Genomic DNA, 26630 nt, shown 5'->3' on the forward strand with positions numbered 1-26630 from the left:
TAGTTTAATATTTGTTTATTTTAAATATAACAAATATAAAAATTACCATTTTATAAATTTGTTGAAAGTGTCCAAAGTACAAAAAAATACAGTAAATTTAGTAATATGGAAATGATTACCATCTGACACTGGAATATTTAACACGAGGCATGCATACGCCATCAGAAAAACTCAAGCATCACTGAAGCAGATAAGGAAATAAAAGATGATATTGGCTGTTTTATTTAATTACAAATTAATCGCCTCTGTAAGTTTTCTTTCCTCAGGTATACCATTTACCTGTGAATGATAATTCACAAAAAGGTGTTAGAAAGAACAATAGTCAACATGGTTTTAATTTTACAGTTAGAAAATTGCAAGTCAGCTTCATTCACCTTTAAATAAGAATTCTTACACAATAACTTCATAGATCACTTTCATCTGCTATGCAAGTCTTAAGGTACCTAATCTTTTGGGAGAGTGACCACCCAAATCAAATCTAGAATCAACATGTACAGTTCACAGTAAAATGTGCTTCATTGTATCATTTGGTTTTCCAACAGCAAGAAAGCAGAATACTGTATGTAATACTTGCCTCTAATCTTTGGAACGTTGTCATACGAAATTCTCCTTTAGTCCCCGAAAGCAGTAATAAAAAACAAAACTTTTGAAAACAAGCCCCCTCAAAGTGGATTCCTGTACAGGTCACCCAAACACCTTGAGAAGTGTGCTCATATTTTCCCCGTTGCAGCAAAAACAACAAAGGGCCTTGTGGTTCTTGAAAGACTAACAAATACTATGCAGCATAAGGCGCGGAGGCCAAGAGGCCATCAGATGCATGAATGGATAGCTCAAGTTGTTAGCTACAGATTGCCTTTGATGCATTGACTCAAGTCTACAAAAACTTATGCTAAGTTTCCCCAAAACTCACTGCCGACTTTGTTCTACTTGAATGATTCTCTGATTAACCTTGATTTTGCTGGTTTATTTTATGCAAACCACCAAGAATTCTATGAATTTCGGCATAACACAGCTTGATACACTAATAACTAAAACCCTGTTCAGTCATTCAGAGAACCCATGAGAGCGAAAAGGGGTTGCGAGTATGTATGCTATCCCAAACTTTAATTGTTTTTATTTTATATGTGGCAGAAGAAACACTCATCTTCATCCCATGCAGCTCACTTGAGGGACTTGGGAGCAACTAAGGAATAATTGGGCTGCGCAATGAATAATTAGACCCATTCATAGCACTAAACCCCACCAGTGTGGAGCACATTTCCCAAGGGAAAAATGAGAAAAGGGGGGTTTCAGGCAGGACAGGATTCTTTTAATGAACTCTGGCTTGGGGAGGGCCAGGAGAACCGCAAAACAGCATGTGACGGGGGGAGGCAAGGCAAGGGTTGTTGTTCTGTGTGACAAACTGATACCCATTGATAGGTCTGCCATTCATTTCCATGGAAGTGATACTGATTGGAGATTTCAGTTCACTCTTTTCCGTTTCAACTATTGCATCTCACAGATGCCATCTAAATTTTGTTAATTCTTACTCTTATGGTCTATGCAATACAAAGCTTTCTCACACCCTGCTCCTCATTTCCCACCCCTCTGCTATTAACTTTGGGAAATCAGGCCCCCGCAAAATGCGGAAGGGAACAAGAATGCTGCGATGAGTTTGTGAGCACTTGATGATAACTAGGTCATATTTTGCCTTTTCGAGAAATAGTTTAAAAAGTCACCTTCCGTTTGCTGCTGCGGAATCTGAGTCTGATGTGGCAGGTTCCTACAAATAATAATAATAATAATAATAATAATAATAACAATAACAATAATAATAATAATAATAATAATAATAATAATAATAATTTATTATTTATACCCCGCCCATCTGGCTGAGTTTCCCCAGCCACTCTGGGCGGCTCCCAATCAGTGTTAAAAACAGTACAGCGTTACATATTAAAAACTTCCCTGAACAGGGCTGCCTTAAGATGTCTTCTGAATGTCAGGTAATTATTTATCTCTTCGACATCTGATGGGAGGGCGTTCCACAGGGCGGGCGCCACTACCGAGAAGGCCCTCTGTCTAGTTCCCTGTAGCCTCACTTCTCGCAATGAGGGAACCGCCAGAAGGCCCTCGGCGCTGGATCTCAGTGTCCGGGCTGAACGATGGGGGTGGAGACGCTCCTTCAGGTATACAGGACTGAGGCCGTTTAGGGCTTTAAAGGTCAGCACCAACACTTTGAATCGTGCTCGGAAACGTACTGGGAGCCAATGCAGATCTCTCAGAACCGGTGTTATGTGGTCCCGGCGGCCACTCCCAGTCACCAGTCTAGCTGCCGCATTCTGGATTAATTGCAGTTTCTGGGTCACCTTCAAAGGTAGCCCCACGTAGAGCGCGTTGCAGTAGTCCAAGCGTGAGATAACTAGAGCATGCACCACTCTGGCGAGACAGTTCGCGGGCAGGTAGGGTCTTAGCCTGCGCTATTATTAATAATAATAATAAAGCCTCTTTAAAACGATTATATATTATTTTGAACTCTAAACAGTAAAAGCCTCCAAGGCTTCTGCTTAAGGAAAGGGTTGCTACTGGAATGTGTAACCAGAGCTTTGCTATTGAAACGCAAGAGCCAAATCATCCTATAGAATGAGATGGCAACAGCACCACCACCATGGAAGAAATCAGCGGAAGCACCACAAAACTCAAACTCACAGTGTTCGGCACCAAGAGTGATACTTACTGCTGTGTTTGCATCAGTGGCATGCTAGTGTTGTCATAGCTGTCGGGGTGAACCGGTGGCACAATCTCCCCGGTGACTGGGTGAAACACAGGCAGCGTTGAGAGAGGCCAGGCTATCTCTCTGTTTTTGGACATCTCCCGAAGTTCTTTGGTGGATTTCTGAATGGCACTGTGGTGGACCAGCTGGATGCTAGATCAAAAGGAAACAACATTTCCCCCCCATATTTAATAGAATTGCTAGCGTTGTGGAAATAAAGAGTACAAACATATACAGACATTTAAAGCCACTTGATAGATTACCACAGAATCGGTGTAAACGACAAGGTTTATAAATAGCATATACTGGATTAAAAAAAAAATTGGAAATTACTTTTAGAGGGGTTAGGTCACAGAGCACTGGCAGGTTATATCCAATCTACCCAAGTTTCCCCTGTGCTTTCAGCAGGAATATCTGGGCACAAGATAGATGCATCACTGCAATTAATATGCCTAATTTCTTCTTCTGAGTAACAGCTGGGGGAGGGGAGACCAGAACCAGGCCTGTGATCCAAAGACATGGTTAACCCATTTTCCCACCATCATGGTCCCAATAACACCCCTCTCTCTCACACACACATCTGCTTTAAGAATGTAAGCGCCAGTGGTCTTTTTTAGATGCCAGCAAGAAACCCTCAAGAAAAGCAGCCTCCACTCCTGTGGTTTCTAGAAACTGCTTTGCCCTTCAGGAGGGAAGCCTCCATTGGTATCTATGCCAGCTTCTCTCCTGGGAAGAACAGCAACTTCAAGGAGGGGGTGCCAATTTTCATTGGGACTATGGAGAAAGCAGCTGACTGTTATTTAGAAGCAACTAAGGTACAAGGTGTATTCATTCAACATTATGTCCTCTTTGACCTTGGCTGCACTGGGATAAGCCTTGGCCGCCTCTAGGTTGCCCACCGGCCTTGCATTGACCTATGCCCTCAACCGGAGGGTTCTCAAGCCACTACTGTTAGGCCCTTTTGATTAGGGCTAGATTTAATGAGTAGAGTAACAAGGGTTTGGCCCAGGGCCTGTGATCTTCACAATGTGTCACTGGCTTTGATTATGATGCTGGTGCTGAAGGTTGGGTGGATCTATGAAGTGGTCCACTGAGAGTCCAGCCCACAGGCCTCATTAGGCCCAGCATGGATCCCACAAATCACAGCCCTGACAGCTGATCAGCACCAGGCTCAGTGGGTGGAGGGCAGGAGGGCGATTTGGCCTCAAGCTCAGATTCTTGCCCTGTGTATTTTTGGTACCTTATTTTGGTTTTGGGTGTTGTCATTTTAATTTTTATTAGAGCTAGGGATTTCAAAAGCGGGAAGCGGCCTGGGACTCTGGACCTCTGAGAGGGCCTATTCAGCACCAAGAGGGCACCTCCTTAGGATCACGGTTGCAGTAGTGGAGCTCGCCTTCTCTGTTTTCAAAGAGGTTTCAGGGAGCTGCCAATCAGCTGCTGGTTGGTTCCAGCAAGTACATCTTCAAAGGTTGCTACAACCTCTGATCAGCTGTTAGGTGATTGACAAGTGGGTGGTCCTGCCCACCTGTCAACATTGGACCGCTCCTGTTCTAAAGTATGATGAGCTTTTCAGCATCCTGTTCCGTGTAACCAAGTGCAGATGTTAATGCTTTTTATTTGGTATGTTTTAGAGCTTGGCTTCTTGTGGTTAGCTAACAATTATTAATAGAAGCCTCACTTTAAAAAGCAGTTTTATGGAGTATAATTTTTTGGTTACCTTATAGAAGTTGACAGTAATATCACAAACCACAAACCTCAAAACTGAATAATCATATTCTGATTCTGGCCTCTTTTATTATGAGCTTTTAAACCCTTTTTATTTTGACCTACTCAGTTTCTCAGGATTCTACATTTTTCAAAGCAGCCACCACAAAGATGAAGAACACGTTAAGGAGAATGAGGATGGTATACATGTATGAAGCATGAGAAGCTACTGGGAAATGAAAATTAAGTGATGGGAGAAAATAACAGGAAAGAAGACACTTACTCTGGTGTTTGCATGTTTCTCTTTTCCCTAAAAATAAAACAAAAGTTATGAATTAAATAATAGCATTGATATTTGGAACATTAAATCTAACTGCCGATGGAAATAAGTCATGGTATGGAAATGCTGGTCCTGTTGCAATGGATCATGATCTCAAGAAGATGCAGGTGTGTGCAGATGGGAGCTATACATGCAACTGGAGTTGCCTTTGGAGATTTGTTTCTGCAGCTCTAATAGCCGAAGAGGCAAGCTGCATTTTGGAGGGTTGCCTCTTCAGCAGTGAGAGGAGCAATGGCAAACGTTCAAAGAAAGAGCTGGCTGCACATCAAGTTCCTGTTTCTGCACATTCGTTTGGATCATGACCATTTGGTGCAACTAGGAAGCATTTGCCACAGGGTTTGTGAGGAGGCATGGATGAAGAAAGCACATAAAGAGATGGGATAGATGAAAGACATGTACACAGAGAAGTGAAGATGCACGTTAAAAGGACAGGTGTGGGACTAAAATGTTCCCAGAACAGGTGCATGTAAAATGGAAGAAATTGTGTTGCTTGCTGCTTTTATTTTTTCAAAAAATGCTTTTGGCTTTTATAATCCTAAATTCAGTTCACAATCTTAATAAGGTTTATTTTAATTGTTAGACACTATGTTTACCTTTAATTAGCTTCAAATTACTGTCAGGTTAAATAGTTTTGTGAACGGGTTGCTCAGTTTTTGAATTTTTAAAAATAAATAAAATTTCTAATTCCAAAGTTAACAAGTAGCTGTAATTTGATTTTATTGTATGTTTTAGAAAAGGCTAAAAACGGACTGTGTTTTTATGAACTGAATCAAGTTCATCTACTGTTTTTTTGTCATGTACCTTATAAACTCACACAATTATAAAATACTTATTAATGTTTCAAAGTACTCACACGCCTTCCCTTCGGCAGCACATAATATAAGCAAGGATTAGAAAAAGCACCAGGGCTATTGCAGAGGGCACTGCCAACGTAATGAGGAAGTCTGAATAATAGTCTCGGCTTTTCAGGCTTTCAGAAGGTGGCTTATACTCGCCACCATCTGGTAAGATTCCTTCTCCACGGACCACTTCTTGATAGGTGGAAACGTGCTGTGTTTTGTCAACCTGATACCAAACAGACAAAATATATTTTAGACAGTAAAGCCTTGGGAGAAAAAATGGGGATCATAAACCATCAAACAGTACCACTGAGCATTCATTACAGCAGAGTTTAAGCAACAGCCCTCCAGAATCATAATTTCTTTTTTAAGGAAAATTTGTACCACACATTGTCTGTATAGAAATCTAGTCGTAAAAATCAAGACACTTTCTTCACTTTCTGTTCAAAGTACATCATGCATTAGCTAGAGAACCCTGCCTGGGAACTGAGACCTTCCACAGAGACCCTTCTTGCTGGACCTTCAGGAATTCATAAGAGGACAAGTCATTAGAAGGCCTTCTCTGTGGTGGCTCCCTCTCCACTTCTGGAATTTCCTCCCAAAGGAGATTTGTATGGTTGTGTTTAAGACACCAGTTAAAAATAACAATAATCAGGCCATTGAGCCCTTCTTGGCATTTCGGCAGCAACAAGTCATGTGTTGTTGTTTTTTACTGTACTTCTCATCTTCTTAGGTGGAAAAGCCAAGATATACTATATATAGTTTTAAGTAAACAATCAAGCAGTCATTGATCGACAGAAGATGAGATGACAGAAAAACCACTGCTAGAGGTTTACTTAGCACTGAATGGTTGCTTTACTGCTGGGATGGGGAACTCCTTAAGGTTATCTGGAGGGTTGCAACTCTGCTAGTCCTTGACCATTAGCCCTGTAGCTAGGGCTGATGGGAGTTGGGAGTCCCAACAATATATGAAATATTTGCATATTTACTGGGGAATAAATCCAATTGAAATCAATGGGACTGTGAACACTTAGGATTCTGTGCTTTGAGGAAAGTATCTCCTTGAGCAAGGCTTACAGAGCAAGTGCCATAGTTTGAAAAGTTACTAACTAGTTATACCTTAACTCTAATTCTTCAGCAATAACAAGTAGCATAATTCTTTCATAGTATAAGGCATCTTTCTATCACAGAATCATAGAGCTGGAAGGAACCCTGAGGATCATCTAGTCCAACCCCCTGCAATGCAAGAATATGCAGCTGTCCCATATGAGGATTGAACCTGCGACCTTGGCATTATCAGCACCAACCATGCTCTAACCAAATGAGCTATGTTCCTAAGTCAGACAGTTGGTCCATTTAGTTCACTGTACTAACAGATGAACGGGACGTGGGTGGCGCTGTGGGTTAAACCAGAGAGCCTAGGATCAGAAGGTTGGCGGTTCGAATCCCCTGCTCCTGCCAACCTAGCAGTTCGAAAGCGCGTCAAAGTGCAGGTAGATAAATAGGTACCGCTCTGGTGGGAAGGTAAACGGTGTTTCCGTGCGCTGCTCTGGTTCTCCAAAAGCGGCTTAGTCATGCTGGCCACATGACCCGGAAGCTGTACGCCGGCTCCCTCGGCCAATAAAGCGAGATGAGCGCCGCAACCCCAGAGTCGGTCACGACTGGACCTAATGGTCGGGGTCCCTTTACCTTACTGACAGATGACAGTTCATATTCCTCAATGGGTACTCTTAAACAGGGATGGCTAAGTTGTGATCTTCTAAAAGTTGTTGGACTACAACTTTCATTATCCTGATCCACTGCCCATCCTGGCTGGGGCTGATGGGAGTTAGGCTCCCACAACATCTTGAGGGTACCTGGTTCCCCATCTCTGGTTTAACAAACTAGGTTTTCTTCAGGTGCTGGACAGCATTTAGCGACAGGGGCAAATGGGCTTCTCTAGGGAGGGCATTCCAGAGCATCAGCTCATGTCCATCCCATGAACCTCGGAAGGTTAAAAAGAAATCTACATAATCTGCCCTCCAGAAGATTATTTTAAAGACTCATTGGCTATGTGTGTTCTGCAATACTGCCAGCCAGCAACTCACCAAGGAGATTTTACACCAGTCTATTTGAAATTGGGTACGGAACTTTTTATCACAAGTTATTACAGGCTCCATTTCTTGACTGCATCTCAGCTGATTTTGTGGGTTTTCAACTTCCCGTAAGCAGGAGGAGAATGTAGCATCTGCACCAACCATAACATAGACACTGCAAAGAAATGTTGACAGTTTTAGGATGGTCACAGATAAATTTTCAATCAATGGGTTGGATCCAAATGTCCGTGAATGGAAAGAGCTCCTCACTGTTTCCACCTGGCTCTCTATTGCACAGTTCATTTGCAGATTATGCACAGTTCAAAAGCAGACAACATGAAAGCTGGCAGCAAACTACAGCATGTGCTTTATGATTCTCTGAATGCGTCACCAAAAAACTGCATCCAGTACAGTACCAAAATTCAGTTTATCCAGGATAATCTGGGGTCCTACATCACTGCCCTCTCAAAACACCTTGTCCACAAATGAAATATGGGAAATAAATCTGTATATATTTAGATTCAGTGAACTCAAACAGGACTTCAAAATCAGACATAGCACGGGCTCCTTCAATACAGAGACATTACACCTTGTAAAAGGGAGCCTTTTGAAAAGGCAATAAGCAATGGCCAAAACCCTTATTAAGCTTAACCAAGCAAGATCAGCAAGTGACCGACCCCTTGCTTAGCAAAAGGATCCTGTTTATATCTTCATGGTTGAATAAAACTTGACCACCAGAGGGCACCGAGTCCCTCCCCGCCCCCTTCTGAGAAACCACAGAACTAGCCGAGTCTCAGTCAGATTGCATGTGAGCATCTTTGCCTACAGAGCAAAGCAAACAGTGGACAACTGCAGTGATCCTCAACACAGGGAAGGGCACAAGGCTGAAAAGGTATCTTTGTTACTCGGAAAAGCTCTCTGGATGGCACTGAGAGGATGCAATGGTAGCAAATTCCCCACTGCCATGGCAGAGTCTATCAAACAAGCACTAAGCTGTGCCTAGCTGGATTCTGTCTGAAGTACTTCTAGTGCACTGACCATTTCCTAGCCAGTTTCATCAGCCTCTGCATTAAGCCACAGTGTGGTATAGCTGCACCCTTCACAAACCATGCACTTGGGAGCAATGGCAGGCTGAGATATTGGACCCAACCCCACAGGTTAAAATTTGACCAAGATAAGTATGTAGTTCTGTATTTAGGTACAAAAAAACCCCCAAAATCCCAAAGCTCTAAGTAAAGGCTGGGACTGGGTGGCGGCAAGCAGAACCTGGCTTTGCAGCAGCTGAGTAGAAAGGATCTCGTTTGATCACAAGCTGAATATGAGCCAGCAGCACTATGCGGCCGCTTAAAAATCTAACGAAATCTTCAGCTACCTTACCAGAAGCATCGTCTCTAAATTATGAGACATAATAATTTCACTTCATTCTGTGCTAGCCAGGCCACATCAGGAGTACTGGGTCTGGATTAAGGTGGCGCTGAGGTCTAAACCACTGAGCCTCTTGGGCTTGCCGATAGGAAGGTCGGCAGTTCAAATCCCCACGATAGTGTGAGCTCCGGTTGCTCTGCCCCAGCTCCAGCAGTTTGAAAGCATGCCAGTGCAAGTAGATAAATAGGTACGGCTGTGGTGGGAAGGTAAGCGGCATTTCTGTGCGCTCTGGCTTCTGTCATGGTGTCCCTTTGCACCAGAAATGGTTTAGTCCTGCTGGGCACATTACCCGGAAAGCTGTCTGTGGATAAACGCCAGCTCCCTCAGCCTGAAGCGAGATGAGCGCTGTACCCCATTGTTGCTTTTGGCTGGACTTAACCATCCAGGGATCCTTTACTTTTTACCTTTACTGCGACTAGAATCAATGGGTGGAAATTGCAAGGAAGCAGATATTATCTTGGCTGAATTCTGGAAGCACTCTGTTCAGTTTTCCTGGCATTTTCTTACCTGATAAAAGCCTGTTCTGGAAAACCAGCAGAACCTAACAGAAGTGTAGCGCTCATTTCTATTATTTGCTTTCCAAAAAAAAAATCTGTGCGCAAGCCCATTAACCCAGATGTGATGCCCCCCCCCCAGCTGCCATTTTGTGTTATGCCACAAACCCACACAGCAGCCATTTTGTGACTTGCATGAATGGCACTTGCTCAAAATTCCAAATACGTTCACTAGCCCAGAAAGATTGGCAACCCCTGCTTTAAGATTCTTTACTGCTTTTGTTGCAAGATAGATTCTAAAATATCTGGAATGCTAGAAGAAATATAATGAAAACTTGCTTACCCTTCTTTCATGTCATTAATAGGAAGTGGGACTCTGCCTCCCCTATCAAGAGCTGAGGTGATGTTTATGGCATTCAGTTTTTCTGGCTGCCAAACGTTTTTCACCGCTCCAAGGAAGTCTCCAAGAACCTCACTTGCCAACATTTCCTCTACATTCATATTTTTAATGAAGAACTCTGCTTGATATGGTAAAGGAAAATCTAATTGCAAAGAGAACATTAATTATGCCTTAGATTTGTCTTTTTACAAAATTACAAAGAAGGCAGAATAATAAATCAGAAATACAGCACTATCATTTTCTAAATATAACCGAATGTGAAGCAATCCAAGATCCTTTATAAATCTAAGGCTTCCAAAGCAACTTCCACAAATGCTCAAGAGACATCCAATCTCTTGACCACAGTTACAAGACTGCTGGTTGCACTGAACCACTGGCTTGAATTTGGTTGCTTGAAGGATGGGGGAGAAGCTCAACTCAGTCTGCATTTAAAGGAGCACCTACTTAATCACACTTTCTGAAACAACACACACACAAAACACAGCCATCCTTTGAAATTCACACTTCTCCAAATTTTGCAATGCAGTTATCCAGACAAGGGATGTGTACACAACTGCACATTTAGGGTAAAGTGTGCATAAAAATAGCATAAAAATTGCATTATATTAGGGAAAATGTAATTGCACTCCAATTCTCTCCCTTGCTTCCCGGTTTGCACAAATCACAGTTTGCCTACAAACTGAGATCAGAAATAAGCATCATTCACACTACAGTTTCTCGTTCTGACTTGGGGCAAACCATGGTGATGATCACTCTAAGAAAAGTAAGAGACTGAAAAGTAAGGGAATGAGCACTTAAGTCTTGGCATAAATGGCTAGAACTGAGTTACTATGTCATTCCGATATCTAAAATTTCCTAGAAGCTGGGTGAGGCTCCTAAGCCACTACTTGGCCCTCCCTGTAATCCACAGTAACAGACCAGATGCACTTTTCAAGTACACACTCTTTTTAAAAATATAAATGCAAACATTTCAAAATATTTATAATAGAATGAAGGAGAGTTCTCTAACAGAGGTGGCTTGGAAATAACAAAATAAAATACATTTAACTAAATACAGGAAAGCTTAGCATACCTCTTTCCTATCCTTTTGGCGTTTATTTATTCTCTAATAATCTCCTAATGGTGTAATACTATGTATCAATGCAATCTAAAATGCTTACCTTCTGCTGCCATTATATTAATAATCAAATTATGCCTGGCTGTCTCAAAGGTGCGCCTGTTATAAGCAGTGATCTAATAAAGAAGAAACATAAACCAGAAACTTGTTACTATATTTCCAAAAACTATTATCAGTTGAGCATGAAAAACTTGCATCTAGCTTGACAATTCTATATATGGTTATTCAACAATGCTGTGAAAAGCCAGCATTAGATGGGGAGAAACCTGGGCAGTGGTTGGGCCCCTCAAGCTTTTTGTGGAAGGACAAAAGGGGAGAAGGGAAAACACATTATACCTAAAAAAAAAAAAAGGGGAGAGGATACATTATGTGAGAGCTAGCCAAATAACAGCAAATGGACAAAAACCAGTGAGAAGGCACATAAGCCCACCTGTAAAATCAATCAGATGAGCAGCTATGAGAGAGAGGGCCTTCCGAGTGAAAGCCCCTTGGTTATGTTATCCCCTCCCAAGTGATTTGCATAAGGCCTCATCAGCACAAGCTTTAAAATGGGCTCCAAAAAACCCCACTTGTTTTGGGCAACTTCTTAGTAAGTTTCTATTGTTGATAACTTGAATGCTGGATTTTCTTCTGAGAAATGACTATTTTGTGATACCCGCATCAGTTTCTTAGACTTCCAAATGTGCCCCCAGAGCCAAAAAGGTTAGGGACCTCTGCTGAATTATACAGTTGTTTTCATGTTAAGGCACCTAGGGAAGCCTTTGCCCGAAAAAGTGGCCTAGAAATATACAAAACAAACCAACATGCCCAACCTTATTCTGAGCCAGTCAGTCAAGTTTTGTCAGTAAAGACTTCCAAGATTCCATTTCACCACCAAAGATTTTAAGGAGCACATCCATGTCAATAAAGGGTAAATGAGTTGCACTCCAGATGCACCCAGCAGACCACTGCTGTAAATAGATGGACAGAACTTACAGGGTTCCTTACGTGTCACAAAGGTGCAGAGAATACATGCAACAGCCTTAAGTGCCCAATATTGTTGTACTACAACTCCCATCATCCTTGACCACTGACCATGCTGACTAGGGATGTGGGGGGTAGGCGGGCGTTGTAGTCTAACAACATATGTGGATCCAAAGTAGGACATGACTGATCTAGAAGATGGATGATTGCCCCTAGGAATGGGTGACATTTGTCATTTCATTTCCATGGAGCTTTCTAAGTTTTTCACTTGGTCTCAGAAATCCATAGTAACGTCACTAAAGATGTAATCCTATCCCCACTTCCCTGGGCGTAAGCCCCACCTAACTCTATAGGACTTCACTTCTAGGATGGGACATATCTAGGGTCATGCTGTAAATTTCCAGCTACTCTTGTAAACTGCTAGCATAAATCAGATGTACAGTACACCTACATGTCGATCCTCTCCATTGCTTTCAACTTGATATGCATACTGGTGCGGATGCTGTTCATTCTTTTCAATGGGTTACACGTACAATTGCATATCCAAATGCAGCTACTGTTCCCTTGTTCTCAATATGAGAACATATTTTACATACAGGGCCACATTTCTATAGCTCTGCCTACCTTGTGCAAAAGTTTGCAATTCCAGGTGCCAAGCACACACTCCCTCCAATAAAAGGTGAACTCTGCAGCCTTATCCAGGTGTTCTTAGCTCCTTTGGTCAAAAACACAGAAGGTGGAAGGCCACACGAAGGAGCTCCACTCTGGCATCATGGGCTCTTCTCCAAAGTCCTTGTGTACAGAGCAAATATTCCACAGGGAGATGGCTTTCACATGCACAGTTGTTCCAGAGGAGCCTTTTTGTGTACAATTATATGCAGTGTTTTTTTCAGGGGGGGAACGCAGGGGTACGCATACCCCTAAACATTTTGTGAATCTAAGTTTGGCTTCATTGAGGGGCAGTATTTGATTATGAGTAAGGAAATGAGAGTACTCCTAAACCTTTTTTCTGAAAAAAAAAAGCACTGATTACTGTATTGGCCCGAATATAAGCTGCACCTGAATATAAGCTGCACCTTTAAAATTCAAGGGGGGGAAAGGAAAAGGACAATACCCGAATGTAAGCTGCTCCCTTAAAGTTATGCAGGCACTCACACCTGTTCCATTTCACCGTATGTCCGCTTCTGCAGCGATATCATAAAAGCCAATTTTTGTAAGGTTGCAAATTTAAGCCACACTTTAACTTCTCACAGTCAGAATTTGGAAAAAAAAGTGAGGCTTATATTCAGGCCAATATGGTATATGCATGAAGATCTCCTTCCAACAACTGCTTGTGCTGTATGTGCAGATATCAGAGGAGGAATGCAATGTCAGAGTGTGGCTACTCAGTGGGTCTCACTCCTTGACCCTGTGCTGTTGAACACTCAAAAAGGGGATGGGATTAAGGACTGGTACAAGGTCACAGCCAGGTCATAAAATCCTGGGATCTCTTTCAGGCTGCCCGAAGGCCGAGTGCTGTGACGCTTTGAAATCAATGGTTTATTGTGGCATTAGATTTCATAAGCAGCTTAATTCACCAAATATATGAAGCTGGCAGAAGGAAGACATGAAAACAATGAGATTGGATGTTTGAATTTTTTTATATTAAAAATTATTTGGAGATCAGGGTGTGTTTTTTTAATTATCATCAAGGGATGTTATTATACAACACATGGTTACCCATGACAACATATTACGTGCCTAGATGTTTGAGACAGGGTCTAGATAAAATATTTTGCAGCAAACCTACCTCAATGACAGATGGTCTTCCCACATTGTCTATTGTCGGTGACCCATACAACACTCCATCGCTGTAGGGTGTTCTCTGGATGTATCGTAGCCAACCAGGTCTGTCAGGGTAACCCATTAGGTTTGTGTTAAAAGTTATAGGATCATTGTTCATCTCGCCTGGATAAACAGGACATCCAATTTAAAATGCAGTGTCACCAAATGAACAGCACAGTATTTTCATGCAATGCAAATGACAAAGCAGGAGACTGCAAGCTGTCAATAATTCCTGTTCTTGGTAGTCTGCTATGATCATGAAAGAATCATAATTCTGCATTTACACTCTGTAAGTCAAACTGATAGGTTTTGCATTTTAGTTCAAAAACACCCATAAAGATGCACTAACCCACAACCGGCAATGATGGAAATCCTGGCTCCAGAGACTGCAAACATCTGCATAAATTTCAGTGAGATGTGCAGTGCAGTCCTCTGCCTATTTACTCAGAAGTAAATATCTGCATATCAACTCTACTATTTGCAGAGGGCTCTAGAGTTAGCCTATTATCTCCCATCCACTTCTCCTAGGTAAGTGCAAATTGCAGCTTAGCTAAAGAGAGTTGTATAGTAAAGAGTTTGTTCTGCTGCTGGCTTGAGAGCCATATGACATACCAAGCAAAAGAAAAACAAGTATAATTAATCACATACTTTCTTCATTTACAGAACTGCCAAAATATAGTTAAAGTATTTTGTTAAACTGGACTAAAATTGTCCCAATTTTATTTCATGGAAGCCAGATGACTGTCTACAGCTGCAGATTGTGCCCTACATTGTTGTTGTTCTTTTATTTAAAAAATGCAGAAAAACAGCACTGAACTCAAGAAATGGGTTTCTTTAATTGCTGTATCAAAGAAACTATAATTTCAGACCAAAATAGAGGCAATGCGAAACACAACAGTTGCAATCACCTCTGTTTGTTTAATAAACACAAAAAACCAAACAAAAAACAGTAAGCATGGAGGATTTCTGCTGGGACTGGGATTGCAGCACAAATGGGGTAAAGATTTAACCCAGGCACCCCCAAACTCGGCCCTCCAGATGTTTTGGGACTACAGTTCCCATCATCCCTGACCACTGGTCCTGTTAGCTAGGGATGATGGGAGTTGTAGTCCCAAAACATCTGGAGGGCCGAGTTTGGGGGTGCCTGATTTAACCCTTTCCTCCCTTGTAATGCGGCTGATGAAAATTGATATATGCATGGCCCAAATGCTCCTACAGGGTCTGGGAGGGAAGTCTCCACTGGTGCCAATGGAAGCTGCTTTCTTGGGACTAATAATAGCAGCTCCAGTAGCACGGGGGCGGTGTTTGTGTGCCACAGTGAAAAGGAGAGGTTGTTGCAAGGTGGCATTTGGTCCCAGGCGTGGGACTCCCCACCCCTGATGTACAGGATTGCCTTGCACACCCACTCGCTCCACCATTGCGTGTTCTCTCTCTCTCTCTCTCTCTGCAAATGCGAAGTAATTAGGGTTATTTAATGACTCTGAAACATATTTATAAAACTGTAAGCATTTCTTACCAGGCTTTGGATAAGGAGGAAACTCCCCTTTAAAATACTCTCTCTCCAAGACGTGGACAAACAGAACTCCAGCGGAAGGGTACACCGTATGATCGGAGTGCACCTTCGAGAGGATTGTGTACACTGGGAAAGGAGGAGCAGAGAGAAGAGGAAGGGTATGAAAAGGTAGGACACATTCAAAATGCCACTACGTTCAAAGCTGCGGCAAGTCATTTTTGGGAAAAGGGAAGCAGAAAAGGATGTCCCTATTAATGACAAGTTAAGAAGTGGACGAGGACGACAGAAGACACGCAAAGCAATGCTTCTTCTTTCTTATGTATGCTAACAACTCCTATGCATGCGTAAGCAGCAATCAAAATTCAACCATTTAGCATGTCGCTGACAAAGAAGCAATTATTCTGCTTTGTCCTTTTGAGTATTGTAAAGAATTATAATTTGTATCAGTTAACTATGCATTGTGGAGGGTAGTGGGTTTTGTTTTTATTTTTGCATATTTTGATAAAAAAAGAAGTTGAACAACAGGTATCGCCTTACAGTCTACTTGAAAGCAAATCCTATCGATTCCAATAGGAATTACTTCCATGCTTAGGAAAGCAGCGTAAAGAAGTTAAAATTAAATAACAAACAAAAGCGTGACGGAAGGCGTTTCAGTATTATAATGAATAATCTATAATACATAATATAATACATAATCTATGTGCTCTATGTTGGTCTCCATTGTTGCTATCTTTTCCATCCATAGAGGAATATTTTCTCAATGACCTAGTTCACACATCACAGTAAACAATATTTAACAACCAATTGTTTAATGTAATTGCACCATAATTTCTTGCTCCATATCTCCCCTGCTCCTGTTGCACGGCAAGGAAACAAGCTAAAGGTCCAGCTCCGAGGGCCTTCTGGCGGTTCCCTCACTGCGAGAAGTGAGGTTACAGGGAACCAGGCAGAGGGCCTTCTCGGTAGTGGCACCCACCCTGTGGAACGCCCTTCCCTCAGATGTCAAGGAAATAAACAGCTATCCGACTTTTAGAAGACATCTGAAGGCAGCCCTGTTTAGGGAAGTTTTTAATGTTTGAAGTTTTATTCTGTTTTAAATGTTCTGTTGAAAGCTGCCCAGAGTAGCTGGGGAAACCCAGCCAGATGGGCGAGGTAGAAATAATAAATTATTATTATATAAATGATTATAAAGTCTCATTTGTCATGATGTCCAAACACAGGGTCATGGTTTCTTTCTCTCCAAATGATCCATGAACAGGTAACTAAGGTTTGTTCTTGGCTTACTGCCCATGGCTTGTTTGGGGAAAACAAATGCTAAGTGTGGGTTTGCACATCACAACAAAGTCAGACTTTGGCTTATCTTCCGGCAACACAGCAGCTGTAGGTACGGAGCAGGAATTTTTCAGCAAGGTGCACCAGCATACTGTGTGTTTACACTGAACAATAGTTTAACTATGGTTTAAATGTGACATGCAGACTTTGCATGTGTAGGCACAGTTCCTGCCGCTGGCGAATTGGCCCAGCTGTGCCCCCTGCCCCCCCCCCGTCTACACCCATGCACCTTAATAGTCCAAATGGAATGGTCTCTTTAGTTAAAAGGTCCATTGCTGCTATTTCCATTACATCCTTAACTGTGTCATACCATCATTTAGCTGTATACATCTAAAATATTATTAACTAGAATCCTTTTAATAATATTTTAGGCATTTATCGGAAGAGCAGAAGAGGGAGATATGGGATCTATTTTCATATGGGCATCAATCAGGCAGCAGAAAACACACATACAGCTGTGTCTGTGTAGTTTTACATAAATGAATCTGTAAATGCAAAATGAGATGCTTGGTTGTTGTTTTTTTTAAAAAGGAACATCCTTCTCTCTAAGCTGGTTAGTGCCAACTTTTGTTTAACTTTTGGCGCCAACTAAAAACATACCCCTTCGCTCAGGCCTTCTGCAGCAGTTTGATGTTTACTGTTAAATGATGGGACTGCCTGGAAGAGTTTTAAGACACCTTCAAATTTTGCATATGCTGGTTTTAATTGTGATGTTTCATCTGAGTTTGCGGTTTTAGTCTTCTGAGACTCATTTCATACTGTAACACACGTTGGGAATCTTAATCTTAATGTATTTACATGTACCTCAAGGAAAAAAGGGCCCAGGGTGTAAAAAAAAAATACAATCACAGATGATTAAAAAACTAATTCAGATACAAATATAAATACATTACATTTGAGTGGGTACTTTATTCAAGTCACAGTAATGACTTGGAATGCCTACGATCTGTGCCTATATCAGTACTCAACACACTTGACTTCAATGTTTTGTTTGTCTTTGTATAAATAAGGATGATAGATCTCATATTTTAGAGCTACTGATTTTCTAATAATAATGGAGGAGGGCAAGGGCTTCCAAAAGTTCATCACCGAAAGCTGCTGCCAAGTGGCACAAGTAGCAGTCACAACTACTATTACAATTAGGTTATCACTTTCAACAAGTCTTTCCTATCTGGAAAATACACATTTCCTATTCTTTGTGTCCTTAGGAGACACACAACTGAACTTCTCCAGTTATCCTTTCACTGAATAAATGCATACACTGATTGGGCTCAAGAGAGAATGTGTGATGTCTAAATTCAGTAATGTTCATTATTCATTGAATATGAAACTCAGATTTTTTTCCAGGGGGAATGTGGGTTCCTATTTAATATTCCATACCCACTGTAACACAGAATTCTTTGCTGTTTGGTGTATCAACAAAAGTGGCACCAATAGTTAGGGAGATTTCTAATCATCTAGGTCATGCTGATCATTCAGGAAACCTTAGGCTACCCCGTCATCCTCATCAAAATGAAAATTCAGTTTAAACGCAAAAGTGAAAAAGACAGTCGGGCCTTTCTGTGATCATGTCAAGCGATTAAATTGCAGAATGTTTTAAATGAATCATATGATGCAATTTGGGCATGCTGGAGACAGTTCAGCCCTTTGACATGCTGATAAATTGAATGTGAACATTTTGCCAGCATTTGTGCGCACCTATCAAGAAGCATCACTGAATTGTCCCACATCACTTGATAGAATAGATTGGCCCCAATACTCCCTTCGTAAAACTGTAGCAAGGAGACCTTAGCTAGCACTGGGAAATGAAAGCCTCACTACAACTGTGGCATTTCTCACTTCTAGCAAGCAAACTCTTTGAATCAGCTGTTTCTCCTCCTGCTGGACCAGAGCTCTGGAACGGCACAAATGGAATGAAGTTCGCAATGCCTTCTAGCTTCCAGCTGGAGTAACCCTTCACTTCTGCAACCAGAGCAGCAGAAACCTCTCCAGAACTGGATGGCCACAAGGTCTGAAACAGAACAGCAAACAGACATGGGCAATCTGTAGGCTTATCAGACCATCTTGCAGTGTAGACCCTCCTCTGATCAAACATCCACTGGTGCATATGCAAGGGAAGTAATAAAAATAAATAAAAATAAAGCCCAAATGTATCCCAAAAAGGGGCTCGTGCCCTTCAGTTAACAGATTATAATTCTAGAACCCAAGGTCAAACCAATGAAGCTGAATTTTGGAAGATTTAGAGCAGATAAAAGGAAGTACATCTCCACACTGCACAGAGTTACACAGTGGTACTTTGGTTCTCAAACTTACTGTTCCGGGAGTCCATTCTGACTCCAGAAACTGTTCGAAAACCAAGGAGCGGCTTCTGATTGGCTGCAGGACCTTCCTGCACTCAAGCGGAAGCCGTGTCAGCTGTTTGGCTTCCGAAAAACATTTGCAAGCCGGAATACTTACTTCCAGGTTTGCGGCATTCGGGAGCCAATTTGTTTGGGAGCCAAGCCGTTTGAGAACCAAGGTACCACAGTACTGTGAAAATCACTACCACAGTATGTAGCAAGGGCCACCAACTTAGATGTCTGGTGGGGAGGGGGGAGGATTTGGTGGACCCATGGGGGCCAAGGCTATCAATTGCTACTTATCACTTTGGGTATGTACTACCACCAGGATCATAGGCAACATGCCTCTGAATACCAGTCACTGGATAACAACAGCTGGAAAGAACTATTGTCCTCCTCATGCCCTGCTTGTAGGCTATCCATGCTCATCTGGATGACAACTGTGAGAACAGGATGCTGGACTAGATGGACCTTCATGAGATCTAGCAGGGCTCTTCCTATGGTGACAAACCAACATTTTTCCCTGCTTCTCCACTTGGGTATCTATCTATCTATCTATCTATCTATCTATCTATCTATCTATCTGTGCAAATATACACTCTTCCCAATTCTTTGAGGACACTCATTGTCCTTCACAGTACCTGTTCGCAAATACAATATTGCCACATTTATCTATGGACTTTTGCTGGTGTGATACTCCCCAAGCTGTTATTGGCCAGATGTTGCATCTCCTACTGTGTCATATATTTCAATGCTGCTCCACTTCAACAGCCAGCAGTCTAATATGCTACTAAGTGGGCACAGGTGCGAGAGGAAACCCATGACTGATTCAGTCGCATTCTATATTCAGACTTCCACTAAAAGCCGAGAGACAAGAGGCCTGTTAAAAGAGTTTTGACTGGGAAAACCACCAGAACCGATTCTCATCCCACTCGTAACAAAATTAAAAAAGGAAAATAATGCCAAATTGCTGTGCATCATTTGATATAACTACTACGTATAACCCTTCAAAGATGTCAAAAGTCACTAACTCTCCTGGTGCTTTTATTGTAACATTTGTGTAGCAAATGTTTACTTGTTCTTTGCCTTGGCCACAAGTCATGCAACTTACATGTGCTTAACTTGTGAGATTTTGACTTTATGCGGTTGAAATCCGGCTGGTTGAGCTTGGTGTTAAGCTCTTTTTGCACAGGGTTTTTCCAGCCTAGAAAGAGCTTTTAAGCGCTCTGCCTTGTTTAGTGGGTTCTGGGAGGCAGTGGCTTATCATGTACTGCTGGTGCCTGGGACAGGCGTACATGCACCTGGGGTGGCGTGCGCACCCTGGGGAGAGGGGCCTGGAGGGTGAGCAGAGCCTGCACCCAGTTTTTGCCACCGGTACCCCTGGAGTGACTGCACAGCACCCTTGCCCACCCATGGCCCTAGGTGGGTGCAACAACTAATTGATACACCATTGCATAACCACCCTAAAACAAAGCAAATTAACACTAAACCATCAATGAATGTCTTATAATCTCGCCGAAAACTTTGTGCAAACAAATCAGGATGAATACTCAAAAAGGTCTGAATTCCTGCTACTGGTTCTGTAATTCTTGGGTTATTTTTTTTAAAATGTATTGTTTTCGTACATATATATATTTGGTATTGTTTTATCTTGGTTTGCTGCTGCCTTGATTATGAAAATGAAAGCTTGAGTTTTCACATTATTGTATTTAATGTTTCAAATAAATAAAATTAAAAATACTCTTAGGCACCTAAAAAAGCAAAACAAAAAAACCTCCAAAACCCTGATGTGACAATTTTGCATTAAATGGAAGTATTTAGCTACCTCTTTTCTCCAAACGTCCTGACATTTTAAAAACCGTGCACAATAAATTATGCCAATTGCTACAAACAAGTAATAAAAATGACACATTTATTATGATAAAGAGATTATTATTGCACTCAGCAGATTGCAGATGTGTTTTAAGTAGACACCAACAACAAGAAATTCACAATATTTTATCCAGAACCATTATTTTGGGAAAAGGAATCCACATAGTATAACTGAAAATTTAGTTGAAAACAAAAGATTAGAAGGAGGAATTCTTAAAGCTTAGAAGATTAGAACATTATATAATTGCCATTTATTTCCACATCATGTTATTAGTGAAATACACACCACTAATACATCAAATCTAATATACCAAGGGGAGGTTGATTAATCCCAAATATTTTTCAACCTAAACTCACCATTCTTCTCAGCAGCCTTTATGCTGCTGCTAACATAACTGATGACGTGTTTGGTCTTCCATTTAACTGTTCCATTTATGCCACCAGCAGAGTGCAAGAAAAAATCTTTCCAAAATAAAACAGATGCAAGGCAAACTAGATTAATATCATGTCAACAGTTTCTCAGAAATCAAAAGCCACCAGTTAGAATATAATTTGCTTTGAAATACCGTACTCTGCACGTACTAATCAGGAAGGAATGGACTGAGGGAAGTTATTTTTTATGGACAATTCTGCATTTGTACCCACCCTAATTAGGAATGTACTTCTCCAGAAGTACAATCTGGGCGAAAGCAGCAGATCAAACACAACAAGTTTAGTGCATATATTTTTTCCTTTAAAAAATGTTTTTTGTACTTTCTTTTTCCTACTCATATTGAAATACTGCCCCTCAATGAAGCCAAACTTATCGATTCACAAAATGTTTAGGGGTATGCGTCCCCCTGCATCCCCCCAGAAAAAAGCACTGCATATATTGATAAATGACACATAACAAAATCTTGACCTGAAGAATGACTGTTGATAAGTCTTCTGTAGCAAAAACCACAAAGAGTCATGTGGAACTCTAAAGACTAACAACAACCTTATAGCATAAGCTTTTTGTAGACAACAGGCCACTTCACCAGATGCAGGTAAGTTAGAGGAAAGTACTTTTCTGAGTTTCTGCTGTGTACCCATTACTGACTTAAAACACAATTTTCCTTTCCCCCGTTGTGTTTCAAATCACATTTGTACATTGTTGTACGCATCAGTACACTTGGATGTGTTTCCAAGTTGTTTGCTGTCCGTCCACACACACCAGTAGGGGTGTAGATGTCTTCACATGCCATAAGTTTTCAAATCTAATCAAAGGGGGTTTAGGGGAAAACACCTCAAAATGAAGCATTTCCTCAGAAAACTACAGAGTAGACGTGGATTGTGCATAATGTTGTGCTTCACAAACCAGCAGTGGGAGTGCACTGGGTGCAAAGCAAACGCGAAGGTGCGTACACAGCAGTCATTTCCCTCTGAAGTCTCCCTTCTGATTTCAATTTTACAATCTTCCCTAAATCATGTGTGTGGGTTTATACCCAGTGCTTTTTTTTTCTAAAAAAATGTTTAGGGGTACTCTCATTTTGAGTCAAGAAAATCACCATTTTATAGTTCAAATCAGGGGAAATAAATACAGTAAATGGACAAAAGTATAAAGATTCACAAAATGTTTAGGGGTATGCGTAACCCTGCGTCCCCCCAGAAAAAGCACTGTTTATACCTATAACTCAGGTTAATATTTCATGCATCTAATGAAGTGGACTGTAGTCTGTGAAAGCTTATGACGTAATAATTAAGTTATTCTTTAAGGGGGCCAGAATACTTTTTCTTATTTATATCTAAATATATGCAGGCATCACATAATATGATAATCTCACATTCAAGTGCTGGCAGAATTCAGTATCATATACAACTTGCCCCACACAGTTTATGTACTTAAATGACAAGAGTGCTTTACAAATCTTGTCTTCCACATGTATTTAACTAGCCACATATTTCTCCCTATAATCCAGTTAACCTTACAATTCATAACTTACTGAATATTCCACTCCAACTATCATTTACCCTTGTCTCCAGGAATCCAGACTTTTCATATGCAGTGTGATTTGAAATTATGCAAGAAGCTCTTGATACTAAACACTACATCAGTTACGTTTCTTTAGACGTTATTGGATTTTCGTGCAAATGCACTGAATCCTCAATATAGTCCTGTGATTTAGAGCAGGCATTTTTACAGTGCTTTATTTTTCTGCAGAAAGAAATTCTATTTCATACGTTTATTAGCAGTAATGCACAGGTGTCAATTGTAAATTCAATATCTGACAAACTTCATTTTACTAAATACAGTATAAGAAATATAAACATCCTAAATTAGCTCCTGTCTTGGGCATCAGAAAATTATCTGATAAAAATTATCCTAATCGATTAGAAAAAATTCCAGATCAAAACACATCACTGGAATATGCTAGGTTGATACTGAAAAGGGGAAGTCCTATACTAAGCAGATTCCTTGTTCAATTGACATTTCTGTTTATATGAACGCATGGACAGAAGATCAAAACCATTGCCTCCTACCTCAACTTCGGAATATTCAGCCTGTGTTCAGCCTAAGACCTGAACACAGCCTGATGACATACGATCACAGTTTCCTTGCCAGGGCACTGGACTTTGGAAGCACCAACAATCAGTTGATTATTAGTGCTTGCAAAAGGGCTCTGCCTTTTCCCACAGTGGTTTGATTTCAAATTGTGCGAGCAAAGGAAACTGGGTCACCTGATGTCACTGTTATATCAGGTGATTGTCAGGTGGGCATTCACACCCAACTGTCAAGTTGGCCTGCAGTGGGTGGGGAAAACCATACCATCCAGATCCAGTTCCCCCACCCGTGAAGTAGGCTCTCACCATACAAAGAGGGATCCAGTACAAATGATCTTCTGTGGTTCCAGAGATGAGGAAGGAGCCATAGTTATATAGTTCTGGTTCCCACCAAGCCTTGGTGCAACCTGACACCTACATGGCACCTAAGCAGCCTACTTTGAATGCTTGTCACCTCGCTCCCATTCTATCTCAAAGGGTTGTGACCAGATGCAGCCATCACGCCTTTAGTATCAGCAAACTTTTCTTCCTCCATCCCACCCACTTCGTTTACTACCTAACCTAATTAAGAGTTCTGGAGAACTTGAGGGTTTGCACACTATTTTGAGATTGTTTAGTTGGCCCAGCAAAGGTACTACTCTAATATGGAATTTGTATGTGAAGACAATATAATATGTTTAGGTTGCAATTATCTGTGCCTTCTTATTCACCACAGACAAGTGGAAACATTAAACTCAGTGGCAGACACATGCCATGTATGTAAAAGGACCCAGGTTCTATCCCTGATATTTCCAGACACGGCTGGCAGATGCTTCTATCTGAAATTCTGGAAAGCTGTAATGTAGACAATTACTGCCTGAGACATGGTGGACCTATGCTCTGACTTCAAATAAGGCAGCCTTCTATGTTTTTCTAATCTGAAGAAATAGAAAATCAGTTGCAAAGTACAGGTTTCCCCACTTTTTTTTTCTATCCTTGGAGTATTTGATCCCGTGTGCCCTTAACATTCTCCTCATAATTCTGAAGGCAAGCCCTTTCTCAGCAACAAATATTCACAATGCAACATGGAGTACAAGTACCTGCAAACATCACTAGTCAAGCAAAAAGGCAAATACTGAAATATGTTTCCAACCTACTGTTAAAACACCAGCTACCCAGTGAGATACTTTGCTTTATGGTATACTGCATGTTTCTTCTTGTGCATTAATATACCTCATCATGCCTTCATTTGCTCTGAAGATTATTTCCTATGCCCTAGTTTGCCCAGGCAAGCATTTAAGTATGTTCTCCTCTTCTGGTAAATAGGATTCTCACTCTTTAATTTGCCCAAGCTTCCCCAGCTGGTGTAATCCTAAGGGTGAAATAAATGGCTGTGATTCCAAGCCCTGGGCCAACTCACACACAAATAAGCACAGAGCTGGTGGGTGGTCTGCAGTAGAGGAATGTGTCTTACATTAACCATCATCTACAGTCCTTCAGTATGATCTAAATCTAAGCCGGCACACAACGTACTAATGTTCTACTACATGTTATCTCCTCATTCTAAATACTTGCCTCTGAAATGGAACAGAGGGGTGTTTGTGGGGGGGGGATTACTTCTGTCCATATATTTATAAATGGATCCTTATAAACTGGATGCTCAGGTCAAAATATTCTACATGCACCCATCAGGATCACAGTGTCACTTAATTTACATCCCCGCATCCCATCCCACCCAAATTTTCTACCCATTTCATTTATCCTTAGAAATTCCACTTGTGCCTGTGTGGAAATCCAAAAATTTATTCGGGGGGAGTTGGGTTGGGATGTGTTTTTGAGCGGGGAAACACACACGCTGCGTCCAGCCATGGAAGCAATAAGGAACATGCCCTTGTTTTTCAGATCCTATGCCTCCAGCCCTCCCGGCCCTTTTCCTCTCTGCAGAAGGTTCAGAAATTTCCACCATTGCCTCGGCGGCCGGGAATGGGGCGAGAACCCGGGACTGAGGCCGCCGGGAAAGGAGCCGGGGAGCCGCCGCCGCTTGGCCCCGGGGCGGAGTCGCGGGCTCCGGAGCAGGCCGTAGCCGGGGAATGTGCAGCCCGGGCGGGAAGGGCGCCGCCGCCGCTCGTCGCTCGGGGAAGGGGGCTCTCGCAGAGACCAACCTGTCAGCAGGAGGGTGGTGAGGGCGGCTCCGCTGCGCCTGCTGTGGGACCACGAGCCCGCTCCGTAGCGCGCCATGGCTCGCTCCGTCGGCGCCTGCTGCTGCTGCTGCTGCCGCTGCCGCCAAACAGGACCATCGCCGCCACCAGCATCCCTCCCTCCTCCTCCTCCTCCTCCCCTTCTTCCATAGAGACGGTCTCTATGGCAGCGCGGAGGGCGGGGCCTAAGGCCGGCTCGTGGCGGGCCTGGCTTCGCCTCGCCTCAAGTGAGGCCTTCGGGTTGTTTTCCCCTCCTCTGTAGTCGGGCATTGCCGCCCGCAGAGCAGGAGCCTCTGAAGCTCAACGTAGTCATTAAGGGGATATGCGTTGGTCTTCTCCACACACACACACCTAGTGCAGGATTTATGCATAAGCTAAACAAACTATATCTTAGGGCCCCACTCTCTTGGGGGTCCCAAAAAAATAAAAGGGGAAAAAACCTGGATGCACAAGATCCAGTTTTGTGTTGTGTAGGCTCCTATGATGTAAATAATGGGTCCCGCCTGCTCCCTAAAATATCACTGGTTTGCTTATTTCTATATATAGGGTGCCTACATTCTGCATGGACTGGTTGCATGGCAACTTCTTCAAATGGCTTTAGATACTTATTAGGTCCATAAATTACCATATAGCATATATTCAACACAAAAAACAGCGACAATTTGTTGTTGACAAAGGACAGCTGGACATATAAAGGGCCCCATTACCTTCAGTAGCTTAGGGCCTCATCAAACCTAAATCTGGCAGTGGTTGGTTTTTTCCACACACACCCCACACGCTTTTAAGAACATGTAAGATGAACATGCTGTTTGTCTGCCTCACCCCAGTATTGTCTGTGCAGGCTGGCAGCAGCAGCAGCTCCCCGGAGTTTCGGGTTGGAGCCTCTCTTTCCCAGCCCCACCAGGACACTGGGATGCAGACCCTCCCTAAAGACAAGTAAA

General features: G+C 42.1%; 1 protein-coding gene across 5 annotated transcripts; it reads right to left on the reverse strand.

The window, feature by feature from the left end:
* SGCE (sarcoglycan epsilon) lies at nucleotides 1–25835 on the reverse strand. 5 transcript variants are annotated; one of them, XM_053359726.1, is made up of 13 exons: nucleotides 25654–25774; nucleotides 18618–18789; nucleotides 15450–15572; nucleotides 13899–14056; nucleotides 11190–11262; nucleotides 9973–10171; nucleotides 7723–7885; nucleotides 5650–5861; nucleotides 4740–4766; nucleotides 2717–2905; nucleotides 1719–1762; nucleotides 575–609; nucleotides 1–279 (listed from the first exon to the last, which is right to left on the reverse strand). In XM_053359726.1, coding segments are annotated over exons 2-13 (1275 nt in total). In that variant the 5' UTR covers nucleotides 18619–18789; nucleotides 25654–25774; the 3' UTR covers nucleotides 1–228. The 5 variants fall into 5 exon arrangements, with proteins under 5 accessions (XP_053215701.1, XP_053215700.1, XP_053215697.1 ...); XM_053359725.1 differs by lacking the exon at nucleotides 18618–18789 and having other exon boundaries at nucleotides 25654–25835; XM_053359722.1 differs by lacking the exon at nucleotides 25654–25774 and having other exon boundaries at nucleotides 18618–18971.
* Between the last annotated feature and the right edge of the window lie 795 nt (nucleotides 25836–26630).

The sequence above is a fragment of the Podarcis raffonei genome, chromosome 12, assembly GCF_027172205.1.
Source record: "Podarcis raffonei isolate rPodRaf1 chromosome 12, rPodRaf1.pri, whole genome shotgun sequence".
NCBI classification, from domain to species: Eukaryota; Metazoa; Chordata; class Lepidosauria; order Squamata; family Lacertidae; genus Podarcis; species Podarcis raffonei.